The sequence below is a fragment of the Geotrypetes seraphini genome, chromosome 6 (assembly GCF_902459505.1).
Source record: "Geotrypetes seraphini chromosome 6, aGeoSer1.1, whole genome shotgun sequence".
NCBI lineage: Eukaryota > Metazoa > Chordata > Amphibia > Gymnophiona > Dermophiidae > Geotrypetes > Geotrypetes seraphini.
In genome coordinates this window covers 222,367,494-222,383,924 of record NC_047089.1, presented here as the reverse complement: position 1 = coordinate 222,383,924, position 16,431 = coordinate 222,367,494, and the positions used below count along the sequence as shown (strand labels likewise).

Here is a 16,431-nt window from a genome sequence, read left to right as displayed (position 1 = left end):
TTTCAGTCTTTTCAGTCTTGCTGTCTTAACTTAAAACATCCCATTTGTTTATCTGTTTCTTGCCTGTCTTGAGCAGACTGTAAACTCCAGGGAGAAGGGATTGACAAAATAGAGCAGAAAAAACTATTTACATTGTCCAATTTGACACGGACAAGAGGTCACAGAATGAAGCTAAGGGGGAACAAGTTCAGGACTAATATCAGGAAGTTCTGCTTCACTCAGAGAGTGGTTGACACCTGGAATGCTCTCCCAGAGGAGGTTATTGCGGAATCGACCGTCCTAGGATTCAAAAGCAAACTAGATGCACATCTCCTTATGAGAGGCATAGAAGGATATGGGTGACTAAAAATTACGCCAGGTGTACACCTGGCTGGGCCTCCGCGTGTGCGGATCACCGGACTAGATGGACCGAAGGTCCAATCCGGAGAAGACGCTTCTTATGTTCTTATGTATTACTCTATAGTGCTATGATCAACTGATGTGCATAGGGTGACCAACATTCGGCCATGAATTTAAGGGAGATATAATTGTAACAAATTTTGCGCATTTTTAGTGGTGTAGCATCACTCCAGCAAATGTTCATGGAATGGATAATATTAAACAAAACAATTTACTTTGTATATAATATACAGGTCACTTTATATTAATCTTGTCTTCATATGATAGTTTGGCTTTGTTTTGTATTATAAAGCAGCCATCCCAAAAGCTCAACACCTCATGAAAAGGTTAATTTACTAACAGTGTACAATGCACCTTTAATATGCATTATTTTACCATTACATAAAATGGGTCTTATAGTGCATAGCATGCATTAGCTGTTATTTATTTATTTAATTCATTCGTTTTCTATCCCGTCCTCCCTAACAAGCTCAGAATGGGTTACAGGTTAACATACATAGGGCTCCTTTTACTAAGCTGCATTAGCATTTTTAGCGCACGCAGCATTTTAGCACGTGCTAAACCCGCACTCAATGCTGGCGTTAAGGTCTAGCGCACGCTATTCTGCGTGTTAAAGCCCTAACGCGGCTTAGTAAAAGGAGCCCATAATAAACCATCAAAACAGGTTACAATTTGCCGAACTTACAATACAATCCTAACTGGACATATATAGAAGATCTAGGGGTCCTTTTATCAAGCTGCGGTAGGGGGTTTAACGTGTGTAATACCGCCTGCTGCACTAGCCGCTAACGCCTGCATTAAGCAGGCGTTAGTTTTTTAGCCGGCCACGGGGGTTAGCGCGTGATGAATTGTCCGATGTGCTAACCCCGCTAGCGCGGCTTGATAAAAGGACCCCCTAGTTTCAATATACATTTTTTATTTATATTTTTTATTACTTATACGGCAATAGGCAAGGGATTAGGTGAAGAGGTAAGTTTTTATTGCTTTCCTAAAGTTCAGGAGTTCTTTGAGGGATCTGATTCTAGTAGCTAGGTAGGAAATGGGAGTAGGGTCATCATCTGGCGTTCTGTAGTTGGAGGGCACAACCAGGGGGTGTTTGGAGGCGTGTTTCCTCCTGGGAGCGGATTTGTCTTTTCGGTACGTATGGAGGAAGCTTAGTTGATATGTAGAGCCTACAACAAGCTTTAAAGGCTATACTGTATGTTTCATATGGCCATGAGCAAAGAACAACAGGAGCCTTGAAAAGCTTATACATTAGAAATATACCCTCTCTTTGACAAAACCGCAAAAGCAGTTTTTGGTGCAGGCCGGTGTGCGAATGCTCTGCACTGCTCCCAACGGTCATAGAGTTCTATGAGCATCAGGAGCAGCGCAGAGCATTCAGAGCACTTTTGCGGTTTTGTAAAAGGGGGGATAGTGCTTGAAAAAAAAAAATTCCTTTATCTGAAAAATATTAAAACAAAATTTCCCCAAACAATCTCAATGCTACATAATTTGGCTAAAAGAATGCATTTGTTCACTTAATATAATCTTCTTAATGCTACCCTATTAGGCACTACTGTTGCAATATCCACGTAGGTAAAATATTTAGGGGTTTTACTAGGTTCTGGTCTGATGTTCAGGGGGCATGTATGTGCAGTGGTAAAAAAGGTATTTTTAAAATTGTGCCTGTTGAACAGTTTGCGCCCATATTTGTCTGCCTCTATGTTTAGGACTGTCTTGCAGAGTGTGGCATTATCATGCTTAGACTACTGCAATTTGATGCTTCTGGGTATACCTGCATCAGCACTGAGTGCGCTGCAGGTAGCCTAGAATGCGATTGTTCAAACTCTGTTTTGATTAAGAAAGAGTGATCATGTGAGAGAATGTTATATATCTTTGTATTGGTTAAAATTAGAACATCGAATCCTTTATAAATTACTGGTCATGGTGCATCTTTGTATACACAATAAGGCACCGAAACATTTGGTGGATAGCAATAAGGCACTGAAACATTTGGTGGATAGCATTCTGCCATATGAACCACAGTGCATATTGTTTGGAGGATGCATAGAAGACAAACTGTACACTGGCACTGGTATGGTAATCTTTGTTGTTTGTCTTAAATTTTAAAATAAAAAAAAAAGTGGAAACAAAGAAGTAAGTAAATAAATGGGGGTGGGGCAGGGGGGCGGGGCATGGTGGGCCCAGTGTACTTCTGTGCCTCGACAAATTAATCCTGCCCTGTATGCAATGGTGTCATTTGAAACCAGTTGCCATGAAGCAGATGGGTTGGATTGCTCAACATGTAAGGAGGGGTTTTCCAAGGTAGACACGTGACCAGGCCAGCTTGCCAGTCTCCTGTGCGAAATGATAAAAGTAGCTGGCCACAAGTCTCAGTTGCTGCCTGTAATGGGACAGGGAATGGAGTAACACCCATTGTGGGCGGGGGCTTGAGGGAAGTTTCTAGGGTTACCATACGGCTCCAGAAAAAGAGGACAGACTGAGACATCCAGATTTTACACCCATTGCTTTTAAAGAAAGTGAAACCTTGACGTCTCAGTCTGTCCTATTTACTTCCATTGCTCTCAATGGAAGGAGGGAGAGAGATGCCAGGGCATTGAGGGAAGGGAAAGAAACAGAGTAGCCAGACCATGGTGTAGGTGAGACGGGAAAAAAGGAAGGAAAGGAGAAGAGAGAGATGCCAGAGCACGGGGAAGGGGGTGGAGACAGAGAAAAATAGAGAGGAGGTAAAGCTGAAATGAATCATGTACAAAGGAGAAAAGGAGCACAGGATAGACAATTTATGGAAGGGCATAGAAAGAGAAAAGATACCATATAGAAGGGGGAGAGGGTGGTCACTGGATGGAAGAGAGAGAGAGAGTGGCAGTGGATGGAAGGGGCAGAGAGAGAGGACAGACAATGGATGGAAAGGGGAAGAGGTAAAACATGGATCTTAACCACATGTCCTTAAAAATCTTCATTTATTGACAGCTGAGGTTTCATATTTCTTGTCCGCAGGTCCACGTTTTAGCCCCTCATTTCACCGCTGTATCTGTTGCCATTTCTGACCCCATGGATCTGTGCCGACAGTCTTTTATTAATAATAATTAATTTGAGGAAACACTTCAGCTAAGGGAGGTCTGCATTGTACCCCAGAGCTACGACAGGAAAATATATTTTGGCTTGATTCAAGCCAGTCTTGAACCCAGATCAGCAGGGCCCAAGACAACTGCCCTAACCTCTAGGCCAGTGTTCTTCAACAGCCGGTCCACAAAAATTTCTTGCTGATCCTTGAAGGATTTGGGTCTTCTCCACAAACTGCACACTAGGCAGGGAGAGAGGCTGCGGTGCCGGCATCAGCTGTTGCCATCGCACATGCCAGGACTCCTGCCTTCACTGGGTCTCCTGCCACATATGCCTTCCGCCACATATGCCTCCTGCCTTCCCTGCATATGCCAGGCCTCCTGCCACATATGCCCCCTGCCTTTATCTTGTCTCCGTATCCCCAGACCAGCAGTGGCAGCTCTGTGTGCTTTTAACTTCGGCACACAGCTGCCCCTGAGCAGTAGTTTAGCCACAGTTTCATGAGACAGATGGGGCCTTTGATAGGCCGGTCCGCTTCGATGATGCGATGTGGGCCAGCCTACAAAAGGCCCCGAGGCTGCCTCATGAAACCATAACTAAACTACTTCTTAGGGGCAGCTGTGTGCCAAAGTTAAAAGCACACAGAGTTGCCGCTAGGTTAAAGAGAGGAAACATTTGCTGAAGAGGGAAGGGAGAAGGGTTCTCCTGGACAGGGAAAGAGGGACAGGAAGGGGTACTGCTGGATAGGGGAGGAGGGAAAGGGAGAAGGGGTACTGCTGGACAGGGGAGGAAAGAAAATAGGAAGGAAACAACTGGCAGGGAGATTAGAGGAAGGGAAGGAGTTAGGATGGAATGGAGAGATCAGATGAGGGAAAGGGGAGAGACAGATGAATGAGAAAGTAGAGAGAGATTGATTTTAGGAAGGGGGTCAGATGAGAAATAAGGAGATAGGGACAAAGATGCTAGATCTGGTGTAGGAGAGATAAAAATGAGAGCAGAATGAATCATGTAAAAAGGAGAGAGGGGGCACAGGCTGGATGGAAAGGGGAGAGGGGCATAGAAAGAAGGCAGATACCATATGGAAGGGGGAGAGAGCAGACAGTGGATGGAAGGGGCAGATGCTGGATTGAAGAGAGTGAAAAGATGATGAAAAGCAGAAACCAGAGCCAAAAAGGTAGAACATTTTTTTTTATTTCTGTCTTTTGATTAGAATATATCAGATTTGAAATATATATCCTGCTAGAGCTGGTGTTTGATATAACTGTGAACTGCAAAGCCCATAGTGCTTCTTTAGCTTCCAGTTGGCTTAGGGCTCTCTCTGACCAGGGGGCAGTTGTCCTAGTTGCACTCCCCTAACAGTATTCCTGTCATGTGTGACTGTGGAATTCTGTTAGCATGACAGTTCTGTGTACCATTCTGTAATAATTTGGCTTACTCAGTTTTCTTGAAAGTAGAGGGGATATATGTGAAGGGGAGGGGAGACAGGGGTTTTGTTGATGCTCGCTCTGTATTATTTGTATTTATAAAATGACAATTGCACAGAATATTGTTTCTTTTTCTACTTTAATAAAATACGTTCAATATAAAATCATAACTACTTGAGGCTTGTGCAGATAGCATCAGATGGTTTGCAGGACTGAGCTCAAGGGGAGGGAGGAGGAGATGGTTTAAAAAAAAATCAGTCTTAGTAGTTTGCTGGTCCACAAAATAATTATTTTATTTCTGCCGTCATGAATTTCCTATTCCTGCAGAAGAGAACTCCAAAGGAAGTCCATGAATATATGATGCAAACTGAGGGTGGGGAGTAGAGAATGACACGGGACAAATTTTTCCCGCCCCCGAGTTCTTTTCCTGTCCCTGCCCTGCAGTATCTAAGAATAAAATTATTATTATTCCTGCAAGCTCTGTCCTCATCTGCACAAGCTTCAAACCCTTTTAAAAATCATAAGTGTTGGAGGCTTGGACAGTAGGGCAGCTATTACAGGAATGGGGGGCAAGGATAGAGACAAAATTCGACGGGACGGGTGTCGGAAGTCCCCCCCCCCATTCTCTAGTGGGGAGTCTGAGGCAAGGACGGGAACGCCTGTACTGTAGTTTTTTTGTGGAGATTGGGGCGGGACCAGTACGAAAAAAAAGTTCCCAGGAAGCTTCTGCGCTCTTTCGCTTCCGCGAGCTCATTCAAAGCTCAGTGTGCGCGAGGCGGGGGCGGCGGCTGGAGCGATGGCTCTGTTCCCCGGAACCTAGGACCGTCCAAGGAAGACGCCTGGGATGAGTTGGATCTTCGGCTTCACCGCTTTTTTGTGCCTGGTAATTGTCGTCTTATGCGGAGAGCGCTCTGGGATTGACGACGCGGTTGCCGCTGGTGTAGCCAAAGTAGTAACGTAACTTTTTCTCCTTGGTAACACTTTTGAGTGCACGTAGGAGCCTAAAGGGTGGCCTGGAAATCCCGGGGGGGGGGAGGGTAGCCTGGTGGACGGGGGCCCAGGCTGTTTATGGAGTGCTAGAGGATAAGTCCTGGGTTTTTGGCACTGGAGTCGTACGGTAAAAGAGTGTAGTAGGAAAGTAATGCCTAATTTACGAAATGGTACATTTATCCAATGATGCCAGATAAAGATTGAACAAAAGTGTAGACGGTGAAGAAACAGAGATATCCACAGGTGCTCACGCCTGCGGTTCTTCAGCTTCTGGCCGGCTCCCCTGCTCAAAGTTACGTCAGCCGTGGATAGTGTGAAGTGTAGTCACCTGCGGCTTTGAGCAGGGGAACCAGCCAGAAATGCTGGGCAGGGAAATACTATTGCTGCACAGGGAAGGGGTGGGGGGGAGAAACATGCTGCTGCTGTAGTATCCAATTGGGGAGAGAGAAGGAGGACAAGGGAAAGGAACCAGAGATGCCAAGTCCATGGGAGGGAGGGAAAGGAAAAAAGGAAAGGAGATACCAGACCATGGAGAGGGAGGAAGAGATGTCATGGCATGGGGGGAGGGAAGGGAAGGAGATAGAGATACTAGACCATGGTGTGGAGTGGGAAGGAAAGGAGAAGAGAAAGAGATGCCAAAGCATAGGGGAGGGGATGGAGACAGAAAAATGGAGAGGGGGTGAAGCTGAAATGAATCATGTGCAAAGGAGAGAAGGGACACAGGATATACAGTTTATTGAAGGGAAGATGCCATATGGAAGAGAGAGAGGGTAGACAGTAGATGGAAGGGGCAGAGAGAGGGTGGGCAGTAGATGGGGTAGAGAGAGAGAGGGCAGAAGCTGGGTGGAAGGGGCAAAGAGAGGGCAGATGTTGCATGGAAGGGAGAGAGGACAAATGCTGTATAGAAAGAAAAGAGCAAAGAGAAGATGATTAAAGCGGAAACAACAAAAGGTAGAAATATTTTTTTGTTGCTTTACTTAGAATCAAGTAGTATTGTATTGATAAAAGTTTATAAATAGGAAATGGAAATAACACAATTTTTTTGGACTAAACCCCTTTCCTCAGGTCAGGACAGGGTACCATATCAGCAGTATACCGTACTGTACTGTTTTGAAGAAAGATTTGGCCTCGAAAAGCTAATTGAAAAATGGATTAGTCCAATAAAATGGTATTTTCTTATTTCTCATTATTTGTTTTACTTTTATTTGTTAATTTGTAAAGTGGTGATTGTTATGTATCAGTTTTTTCAAATTTACATCTACTGTCTTTATATTTTGCACAGTATTAGGGGACATTGTCACTTTTTGTGGTGTTGCATTGTATGCAGAGTCTGGTTTCTTGGCGGTTCAGTTTAATTTTTGTCTACATATTTTCATTTTTAGTTTGATTATTCCATATTGGATGAGGGCGTATCTCTGTTCTGTGTGTATGAAAAGGACATAGTTTTCAGTTGGCATTGACTGCAGGATCAATTGACTGTGCGGGATCTAGCTTGTTTCGTTTTACAATGTGTGTGTTGGTGTTCTAGTGCTCACTGCAGTGTTTTGAGATGCTGCCTTTTCCTAGATACATTCTTGTGCGATATGTGGATTGTTACTAAAAATCATATTTTTCATATAGATGGGGAGGAGGGTGTCAAAAACTGATGGGCCCCGGGTGTCACATATGCTAGGTACGCCACTGATCACCTTAGTATCAATCATATCAAAAGCAGATGACAGCATGTGTTATGAGTGTTTGTGTGTGTGTATAATATAGAATTTGTATATGTGTAGGGGGTTCACATCTTGAAGATGGGTGTGTGTGGGATAAACAGTACCTGCTACAGGGGTGCGTGTATAATATTTGTCATGCTGTGTGGCCTTTTATCCTCCCCCCAAATCCTCCAGAGTGGATTTCAAAGTGGGTTACAGCCATATTTATATTACATAAGGCAGTGTTGAAGAAAATTGGTTATATTCTTAGCAAGATTTCTGAAATTGCAGATTATAGAGTTGTATAGTGGTACATACGACATGGAAGAGATTTAGGTTATACATTGACAATAGTATTTTTCTATACTATTAAGCTTATATTTGGAGTCTTGGTTGAAGCTAATCCTCCTGTAAGTACTTTGACAAAATCAAGTTTATAGGCTTTTTCAGAATAAGTCATATTTGGAGATTGTGCGAATCTCTGTGGGGAGTAAATTCCATATTTTTGTCATTTAGAAGCATAGAAACATGATGGCAGATAAAAGCCAAATGGCCCATCTAGTCTGCCCATCCACAGGAACAGATGAATCGTCTTGTATTTTACACCTTTGAGAGATTGATCCTCTCTTTCTATTGATCATTATTTCGATGTTTCGCAGATCTGCCTGGTAATTTTATGAATCTGAGGATTTTAAATGTTAAGACAACATATCTTGTATCTGCAGGGCAGGATTAATTGTTTTTTGTTTTTTTTTGAGGGCCCTAGGCACACAAGTATACTGGGCCCTTTGGCCCCACCCTGGCCCTGCCCACGTCTCCATTTGTTTATTTACCGGCTTGCTTATTTACTTTTTATTTACACTTAATTTTTTTTTTTTTCTTTTAAAATGTTGGGATTTTTTTTTCTTCTTATAAAAGTTGGATCTGGAGGTGTCCTGATCCTGTCTTGGCCTGCCTCTGAACAGTCCAAGGCAGATTGATCTTAACAAAGTTGGATCCAGAGAAGAATCAGATCCAACTTTACTGTGAAGGAAAAAAAAAAAAAAAATTCCTACCTTGTGAGGCAAAGCAGTGGATCAGAAGATCGTGCCAGGGCAGAGCAGAGCCTAACCAAGGCAGCAGAATAGAGGATTTAAGGACATGGCAATAGTGGTTTTTAACCCGGTGAGCCGCGATGAATGGCCTGAGCTGCTCCCAACGCTCATAGAGTTCCTATGAGTGTCGGGAGCAGCGCGGGCCATTCAGCGCGGCTCTCTGTGCTGCAAACTGCTAACACAGTTTAATAGACGAGGGGGATCGTTACCCAAGATCTGCATAGAATTTTGGTATTGGGTCGGCTGTGATTCGGGGTGTAAAAATCATCGGGGAGGATGGACTAAAAAAAAAGCAACCATGTTAGTCCCTACTACAGACTTCTGCACTGGCTGCCAGTAGAGGCACGAATAATATTCAAGTTATCTTGCGTATGTTTCAAGCTGGTTTAGGGACTAGCTCCCACATACCTACTAGCCCATTTCGTACTATATAGCCCCATAAGACTAACCAGAAACTGCAACCTATTTGCATACCCAAGCATTACTGGCTGTAAATACAAAACCTTTCTGGATAGGACTTTAACGTACCAAGCATGCAAACAGCAAGTTTGGCTAGACAACTACATTAATGGAGCTAGATTGACCTACGACGCTTTCAGGAAAGCCATTAAAACTGCATTATTTGACAGATTTATCACCTAAACAGTATCCACACTAAACATCAAAATCAATTCTATTACTAGTAATATGACCACCCTTGCGTATAATGTTATAATTTAATCCAACTGTACATTGTAATTCGCTGTATATTGTATTCTAAGTATTTTTAAGAATCTGCATATTTAACTCTCTGATTGTCTGCTTATTGTAATTCGCTGATTGTCCAGCTCTCTTCAAAGTGAATCGCCTAGAAGTCTCACGACTTTGGCGGTATAGAAGAATAAAGTTGTTATTATTATTATTATTATTATAAATCCAGATAAATAAATAAAGGAGCCCTTAATGATTGCTAGCACAGAAAAGGCACAAAAACTAAGTGGAGGATATAAGTCAAGATGGGGAGGATGAGAGAGCACTAGCAGAAACGGTGTTTTCTAGTGTTCATTCAATAGACACCTGTATCTTTTTTTTTTTTTTTTGCATTGGGGGTACTTTATTGATTGAAACCCAAAAGCACTAGGTGTTTGTGATCTCCATGGCATGTGTCATGTGCACAGAAGGAGCCCAGCTTGTGGGTGTGCCGCTCTGGAATGCAGATTGCCATCGGTAACTCTTAGAGCACCCTGCATGGCTGCTGGTGATGTAAGAGATTAGTGCAGTTTACACCCAGCTAAAATTGCCTGTTGAGTAATTCTAGAGAGCTATTTTTAACTCTTTCTCCCCAAGCAACCACCTTCTGCCTTTTGCTCAGGTCCCAGTACTGCCTCTTGCCATAACATCACAAAAGGCAGGATTACGGCAGGACAGATTAGAATTTTTGTTCACAAATGCATTAACTGATAGGTGCCATCTTCCACACAGTATTATAAACTTGATGGTAACTGTTGTCGCATCAGACGCAATCCTCTGCATCCAACGCTGCCCATGTTTAATATAGAGAAATGCCTATGTTTAATATAGAGAAATGCAAAGTGATGCACCTGGGAAGGAAAAACAAGGAACATGAATATAAAATGTTAGGTGTGACATTGGGCAAGAGCGAACAAGAAAGGGATCTGGGGATACTGATTGACAGGACCCTGAAGCCGTTGGCACAGTGCGCATCGGCGGTGAAGAAGGCAAACAGGATGTTGGGCATGATAAAGAAGGGAATCGCGAGTAGATCGGCAGACGTCATAATGCCGCTTTACAGAGCAATGGTCAGGCCACACCTGGAGTACTGTGTCCAGCACTGGTCTCCCTACCTAAAGAAGGATGTGACCCTGCTGGAGAGGGTGCAGAGGTGAGCTACGAAGCTAGTAGAAGGTATGGAAAATTTGAGCTACAAAGAACGCCTCATAAAACTGGGCTTATTTACCCTTGAAGAGAAGACTGCGAGGGGATATGATAGAGACTTATAAAATAATAAAAGGATTCGACAAAATAGAGCGAGAAGCATCGTTATTCACGTTTTGACAAGAGGTCATGGACTGAAGTTGAGAGGCGACAGGCTCAGGACAAATACCAGGAAGTTCTGTTTCACGCAGCGAGTGGTGGACGCTTGGAATGCTCTCCCGGAGGAGGTTGTGACGGAGACCACCATTCTGGGTTTCAAGGGCAAGTTGGAAGCACACCTTCTTGCAAATCACATTGATGGATACAGGTAAACAGGTCTTCATCGGGGAACACCTGGCTTGGCCTCCGCGTGTGCGGGTCACCGGACTGGATGGACCAAAAAGGTCTGATTCGGTGAAGGCGTTTCTTATGTTCTTATGTGCTGCTGCCCAGATGAGTGGTACATCATTAGTCTGACATCTCCACTGGGAGGCCCTGCTAGTAGTGAAACTACCAACGGCATAGCTTTCGGTTTCTCAGATGCGCACAGGCTCCAGTGGCGTGACAAGTCCATGTACCATTCCACTCCATCTGTGTCTACCTATGTGCAAATATATGCATTAAAAAAAAAAACAAACCAAAACCCTCATTATTGTTTATAGGGTTCAAAGTCTCTTGTGGGAAGGAGAAGATGTGCTTAGGGGAGAGTGTGGCACAGTGGTTAAAGGTACAGCCTCAGCACCCTAAGGTTGTGCATTCAAATCCACTCTGCTCCTCGTGACCCTGGGCAAGTCACTTAATCCCCCCGTTGCCCCAGGTACATTAGATAGATTGTGAGCCCACCAGGACAGACAGGGAAAAATGCTGGAGTACCTGAATAAACTCATGTAAACCGTTCTCTCTCCTGGGAGAATGGTATAGAAAATTGAATCAACAAATCAATTAATAAAATAAATAAATAGTAAGTGAATTCACTAATTTTATTGTAAACTGTTCTGATGCTAGTGTGAAGGGCAATATAGAAAATTAAATAAATAAATACATTTATCTATGTATTTATGAAAGGGATTGGGACTTGTATACCGCTTTTTTGTAGTTATACAACCACACTCAAAGTGGTTTGCATATATACAGGACAGGTACTTATTTTGTACCTGGGACAATGGAGGATTAACCCCCCCCCCTTTTTTTATTTTACAAAGCTGCATAAGGCTTTTTTTTATTTTTAAAATCACTGTTTACAGCGGTATTAGTGCCGATGCTCATAGGAATTCTGTGAGCGTCAGAGCTAATTAACGCAGTGGTTGGCAATAAAAAATTAAATTAAAAAAAAAAAAAAAAAAGCCTAACAGCTTTGTAAAAGGAGCCCTAAGTGACTTGCTCAGGGTCACAAGGGATTTAATCCCACAACCTCAGAGTGAAGAGGCAGAACATAAGAATTGCCGCTGCTGGGTCAGACCAGCGGTCCATCATGCCCAGCAGTCCACTCACGTGGCGGCCCTCTGGTCAAAGACCAGCACCCTAACTGAGACTAGCCCTACCAGCGCACGTTCTTGTTCAGCAGGAACTTGTCTAACTTTGTCTTCAATCCCTGGAGGGTTTTTTCCCGTATAATAGCCTCCGGAAGAGTGTTCCAGTTTTCCACCACTCTGGGTGAAGAAGAACTTCCTTACGTTCGTACTGAATCTATCCCCTTTCAACTTTAGAGAGTGCCCTCTTGTTCTCCCTACCCTGGAGAGGGTGAACAACCTGTCCTTGCCTACTAAGTCTATCCCCTTCAGTACCTTGAATGTTTTGATCATGTCCCGTCTCAATCTCCTCTGTTCGAGGGAGAAGAGGCCCAGTTTCTCTAATCTTTCACTGCACGGCAGCTCCTCCATCTTAAGAAGGAAACAACCAAACCAAGTACCCCTGGATGGGTGGGTTTATTCCTGGCAGACTTTTGCGTCTGAGAGAGAACATTAAAATCCAGGAGGAGCCCAGCTAGCTGGCAGAGGAGGCTCTTCAATAGAGGCCATGTGCAGGCCCTGGATGAGGGGGTGGAGGTTTGTCCTTTTGCTTTTACTGGTTGCCCCTCTGTTATGGCAGTGGGTAGGAACTAACTAGCCTGTCCTGTATGCTTGGTTGTTTTATGACTTTCTGGATAGATTGGCATACAACGGTGTGTAGTTTCAAAGCAGAGGATTCAGTAAATGTACCAAACCAAAAAGAGACTTGGTGGCCACATAATCATATCTCGCGTTCCTTTGCCAAAACATCTCTAGTATCCTGGACTTAATTTTCAAATACAAAGTAAGTGGAACTGTGGAGTTGGGAAAGTCTTGGGTGGGCCAGGAGCAGGAGAAGAGGGAATGGATTAGGGATTACAGTCAACTGTTCTCTGCTGTGCTCCAGGCTCAAGGCCTACCTTCCTCTTCCCTGCACTGCTTGGAACATAAGAACAGTCATACAGGGTCAGATTAATGGTCCATCTAGCCCAGCCTCCTGTTTCCAACATTGACCAATCTGGGTCACAGTAACTAGCAGAGACCAAATAGTAACAACATTCCATGCTACTGATCCAGCAGAGCAAGCAGTGGCATCACTTATGGTTAAGGGGTTGGAGGAATTGCCGTACAGTGAGAAATTAGGGAATCTGGGCCTATTCTCCCTTGAAAAGAGGAGACTGAGAGGAGACATGATCGACACATTCAAGATAATGAAGGGAATAGACTTGGTAGATAAAGCCAGGTTGTTCACCCTCTCCAAGGTAGAAAGAACGAGAGGGCACTCTCTGAAGTTAAAAGGGGATATATCTGTAGAAACGTAAGGAAGTTCTTTTTCACCCAGAGAGTGGTAGAAAACCGGAACTCTCCAGGGATTCAGGACAAGGTTGGACAAGTTCCTGCTGAACTGTAATGTAAGCAAGTAAGGCTAGTCTCCGTTAGGGCACTGGTCTTTGACCTTAGGGCTGCCGCATGAGCGGACTGCTGGGCACGATGGACCACTGGTCTGACCCAGCAGCGGCAATTCTTATGTTCTTATGTCTGCCTCAATAGCAGACTATGGACTTTTCCTTCCTCCAGGAACTTGTCCAAACCTTTTCTTAAACCCTTCTATGCTAATTGCTGTAACCACCTCCTCTAGCAACGAGTTCCAGAACTTAACTGTTCTTTGAGTAGGGGGAGGTGGGTGGGGACTAGAGCAGAACATCCTTGATTCTCTGTCTGAAAGTAAGTGGTGGAACTGCATTTCAGTTTATTCACCCACAAATTAAGTCCTGCCAATATCCCTTCTGTCATCTTTCGTCTCCTGCATACTGTGCTCAACAGCATCCACCTCGTGCCCAAACTCTTCTTTCCTGCCCCCTTTATCTTATTGTTACCCATCCCATCGTGCCCTCTCTGCTCCATTCCTTCTCTTTTCTCTTTACCCACTCTTATCCTGGTCTTCCAGCACTCCAATTCACTGTTCCCCCCCCCCCCCCAAAGAGCCTCTTTGTCCCCTTCCAAGTGAAAACGAAAAAAAAGTTGAAAGAAAAGGCCCCTCCTCCTTCTACCTTTTTGCTCTTGCTCTCTCTCCTCGGTAAGCACTTGGCCTGAGTTCAGTGGCATGGTAGGTTTGGGCTAAGGAGGAGTGGCAATGGCTCAGGGCAGCACTGAAGCACAGTAGTGACGGTTTTGAAAAGCTCTGCTTTCTTCAGCTGCCAGGCGAAACGCTTGGCCATCGTCGGTGGCGATAGGAGCCTGGCTGCCTTTCCACACATTTCAAGATATGTTTATTGTTACTTCTCTAATGTTTGGCACAGTGACTGCCTTGAATGAATAATGCCTTTAAAGCATTTAACTGTTTGTGTACCTATTTCACTTGTCCTTGTGGCTAAATGGAGGTTTTTCTGCCTGTGAGATTTGCCCTTTCTAGTTAGAAGAGGGCTTCCTCCCTAACGGGGCTCTGAGGCTTTTCCTCCTGAACACCTATGGACTTGCTATAACTGGTTTTCATTATCAAGATTTTTCACAGCTTTTTGTTTATATGTTTGATTGAATCCTAGCTGTGTGGTTTATTTGTTCATAAGATTTAATGGTTCAGGGTAGAGAATGACATGGTGGCGGTTACCTGCGGGTAACCCGCCAAAACGGTGACCAAAAAAAATGGTCACTGTAAGTTCGGGGACAAGGCAATTCACTGCTCCGTAGGGCGGTGAATGGTAGCACGGGGCGGTGAACCATCTGGAACGCGCGGTGAATGAGCGGAAGCCCACTCTCTCCCGCCGGCTGGCCGACCATGCATCTCCCTCCCTCCCTTCTTTTCCCTTACCTTTTCTTGTTAAAACGCGCGTTTTCTATAAGGCTAGGAGCTGTATTACAGCCGGAGCCTTGAAGTCAAGTCGCGTTGCACACTGGAAAAAGTCTCCTCTGACGCAACTTCCTGTTTCCGGTTGCATCGGAGGAGACTTTTCTAGCCGGCAACCCGACGCGATTTCAAGGCTCTGGCTGTAATACAGCTCCTAGCCTTATAGAAAACGCGCGTTTTAACAAGACAAGGTAAGGGAAAAGAAGGGAGGGAGGGAAATGCACGGTTGGCCGGTGGGAGGGAGCTGCTGGCCCGCTTGAAGGGTGCTGGGGGTGGGGGGATGGAGAGGAGAAGACGCTGAAGACGGGGATGGGGCCGGGGGAGTGAAAGAGACAACGGGGCGGTGAAGGGGACGGCAGAGACGGGGACGGGGTGGTGAAAGGGACAGTAGGGATGGGGCGGTGCAGAGGATGGTGGTCTGGGGACGGGGCGGTGCAGAAGATGGTGGTCTGGGGACGGGGCGGTGACGAGGACATAATTTTTCCCCATGTCATTCTCTAGTTCAGGGTTCCCCCAGGTCTTAACGAGGATATACCACTGCAGGTTTAAGACAAGGAGGAGAAGTGGTGGATGCAGTATTTCTGGCTCTACTGAAGATGTGACACTAATGGTTTAGGACCGAGTAGGGGTAAGCTCGCAGATCTCGGCTCTCAGTGAAGACACAACACTGCAGGTTTAGGGCAACCAGGCAGGAACAGTGGTGAGACTAGGGTGCCTAGCTTACGTTTAAATGATTTATGTTGAGCACCAAATATACCCCCTTTTTTTTTTTTTTTATCAAGCTGTGTTAGTTTGTTTTTTTTACCGCAGGCTGCTGCGGTAAAAGCTCCAATTCTTATAGAATTCCTATGAGCGTCGGAGCTTTTACCACAGTGACCAAAGAGAGAATTTTTTTGCATCAAATACCTCGTAATTTCCTTCCCCCCCCCCTTCAACTAGTCCCTGGGGTTCCTATCTCAATCATGACATGGCACTACTTTATGAAGATGAAATCATGGCATTACATGGCTAGTTGCAGAGATGGTGAAAGAGTTCCCCATGGCCTACAGGCTGCACACATGTAGCAGCGGCAGCTTCTGGGCCTGCCTACAGCCAAGGCCGCTCAATCAAATCTACTTACCTGCTCCTGTTTGCAGCATAGGCCTCTTACCTTGTTATCTTCATTTCGGGTTCTTATAAGACCCCTACTTAATCCATCACATTACTTGGATGAGATCAGATCGAGGACAACGACAAACTTGTTTAAGTCCAAATGTCGCAAGTCGCAAAAACAAAAATTTTGTGGCTTTCGTCTGCTGGGAATGAGGGTACCCCACAAAATTTTGTATACGCAGATGTTAACCATCCAGCTCCAGCAAGAGATTAAAAGTCAGGGGGTTATTTTGGATTCATCTTTAAATTTCCGCAGTCATATCTCATTAGTAGTTAAAACTGTGTTTTTCAAGCTCAGAATGATTCTAAAATTACGTGATTTGCTGTCATCTGCTAATTTCAGACTGGTTATGCAAAGTTATGTCT

The 16,431-nt window shown here is 44.5% G+C and overlaps 1 protein-coding gene across 1 annotated transcript in view; it reads left to right on the top strand.

Annotated features, from left to right (window-relative positions):
* Nucleotides 1-5,442: 5,442 nt before the first annotated feature.
* Nucleotides 5,443-16,431, top strand: part of LOC117362256 (tumor necrosis factor receptor superfamily member 10B-like) — a 94,471-nt gene continuing 83,482 nt past the window's right edge. Inside the window, exon 1 of the mRNA XM_033948361.1 lies at nucleotides 5,443-5,772. Within this exon, the coding sequence (XP_033804252.1) occupies nucleotides 5,734-5,772 (39 nt within the window). The 5' untranslated portion in view covers nucleotides 5,443-5,733. The remainder of the gene's footprint in view (nucleotides 5,773-16,431) is intronic.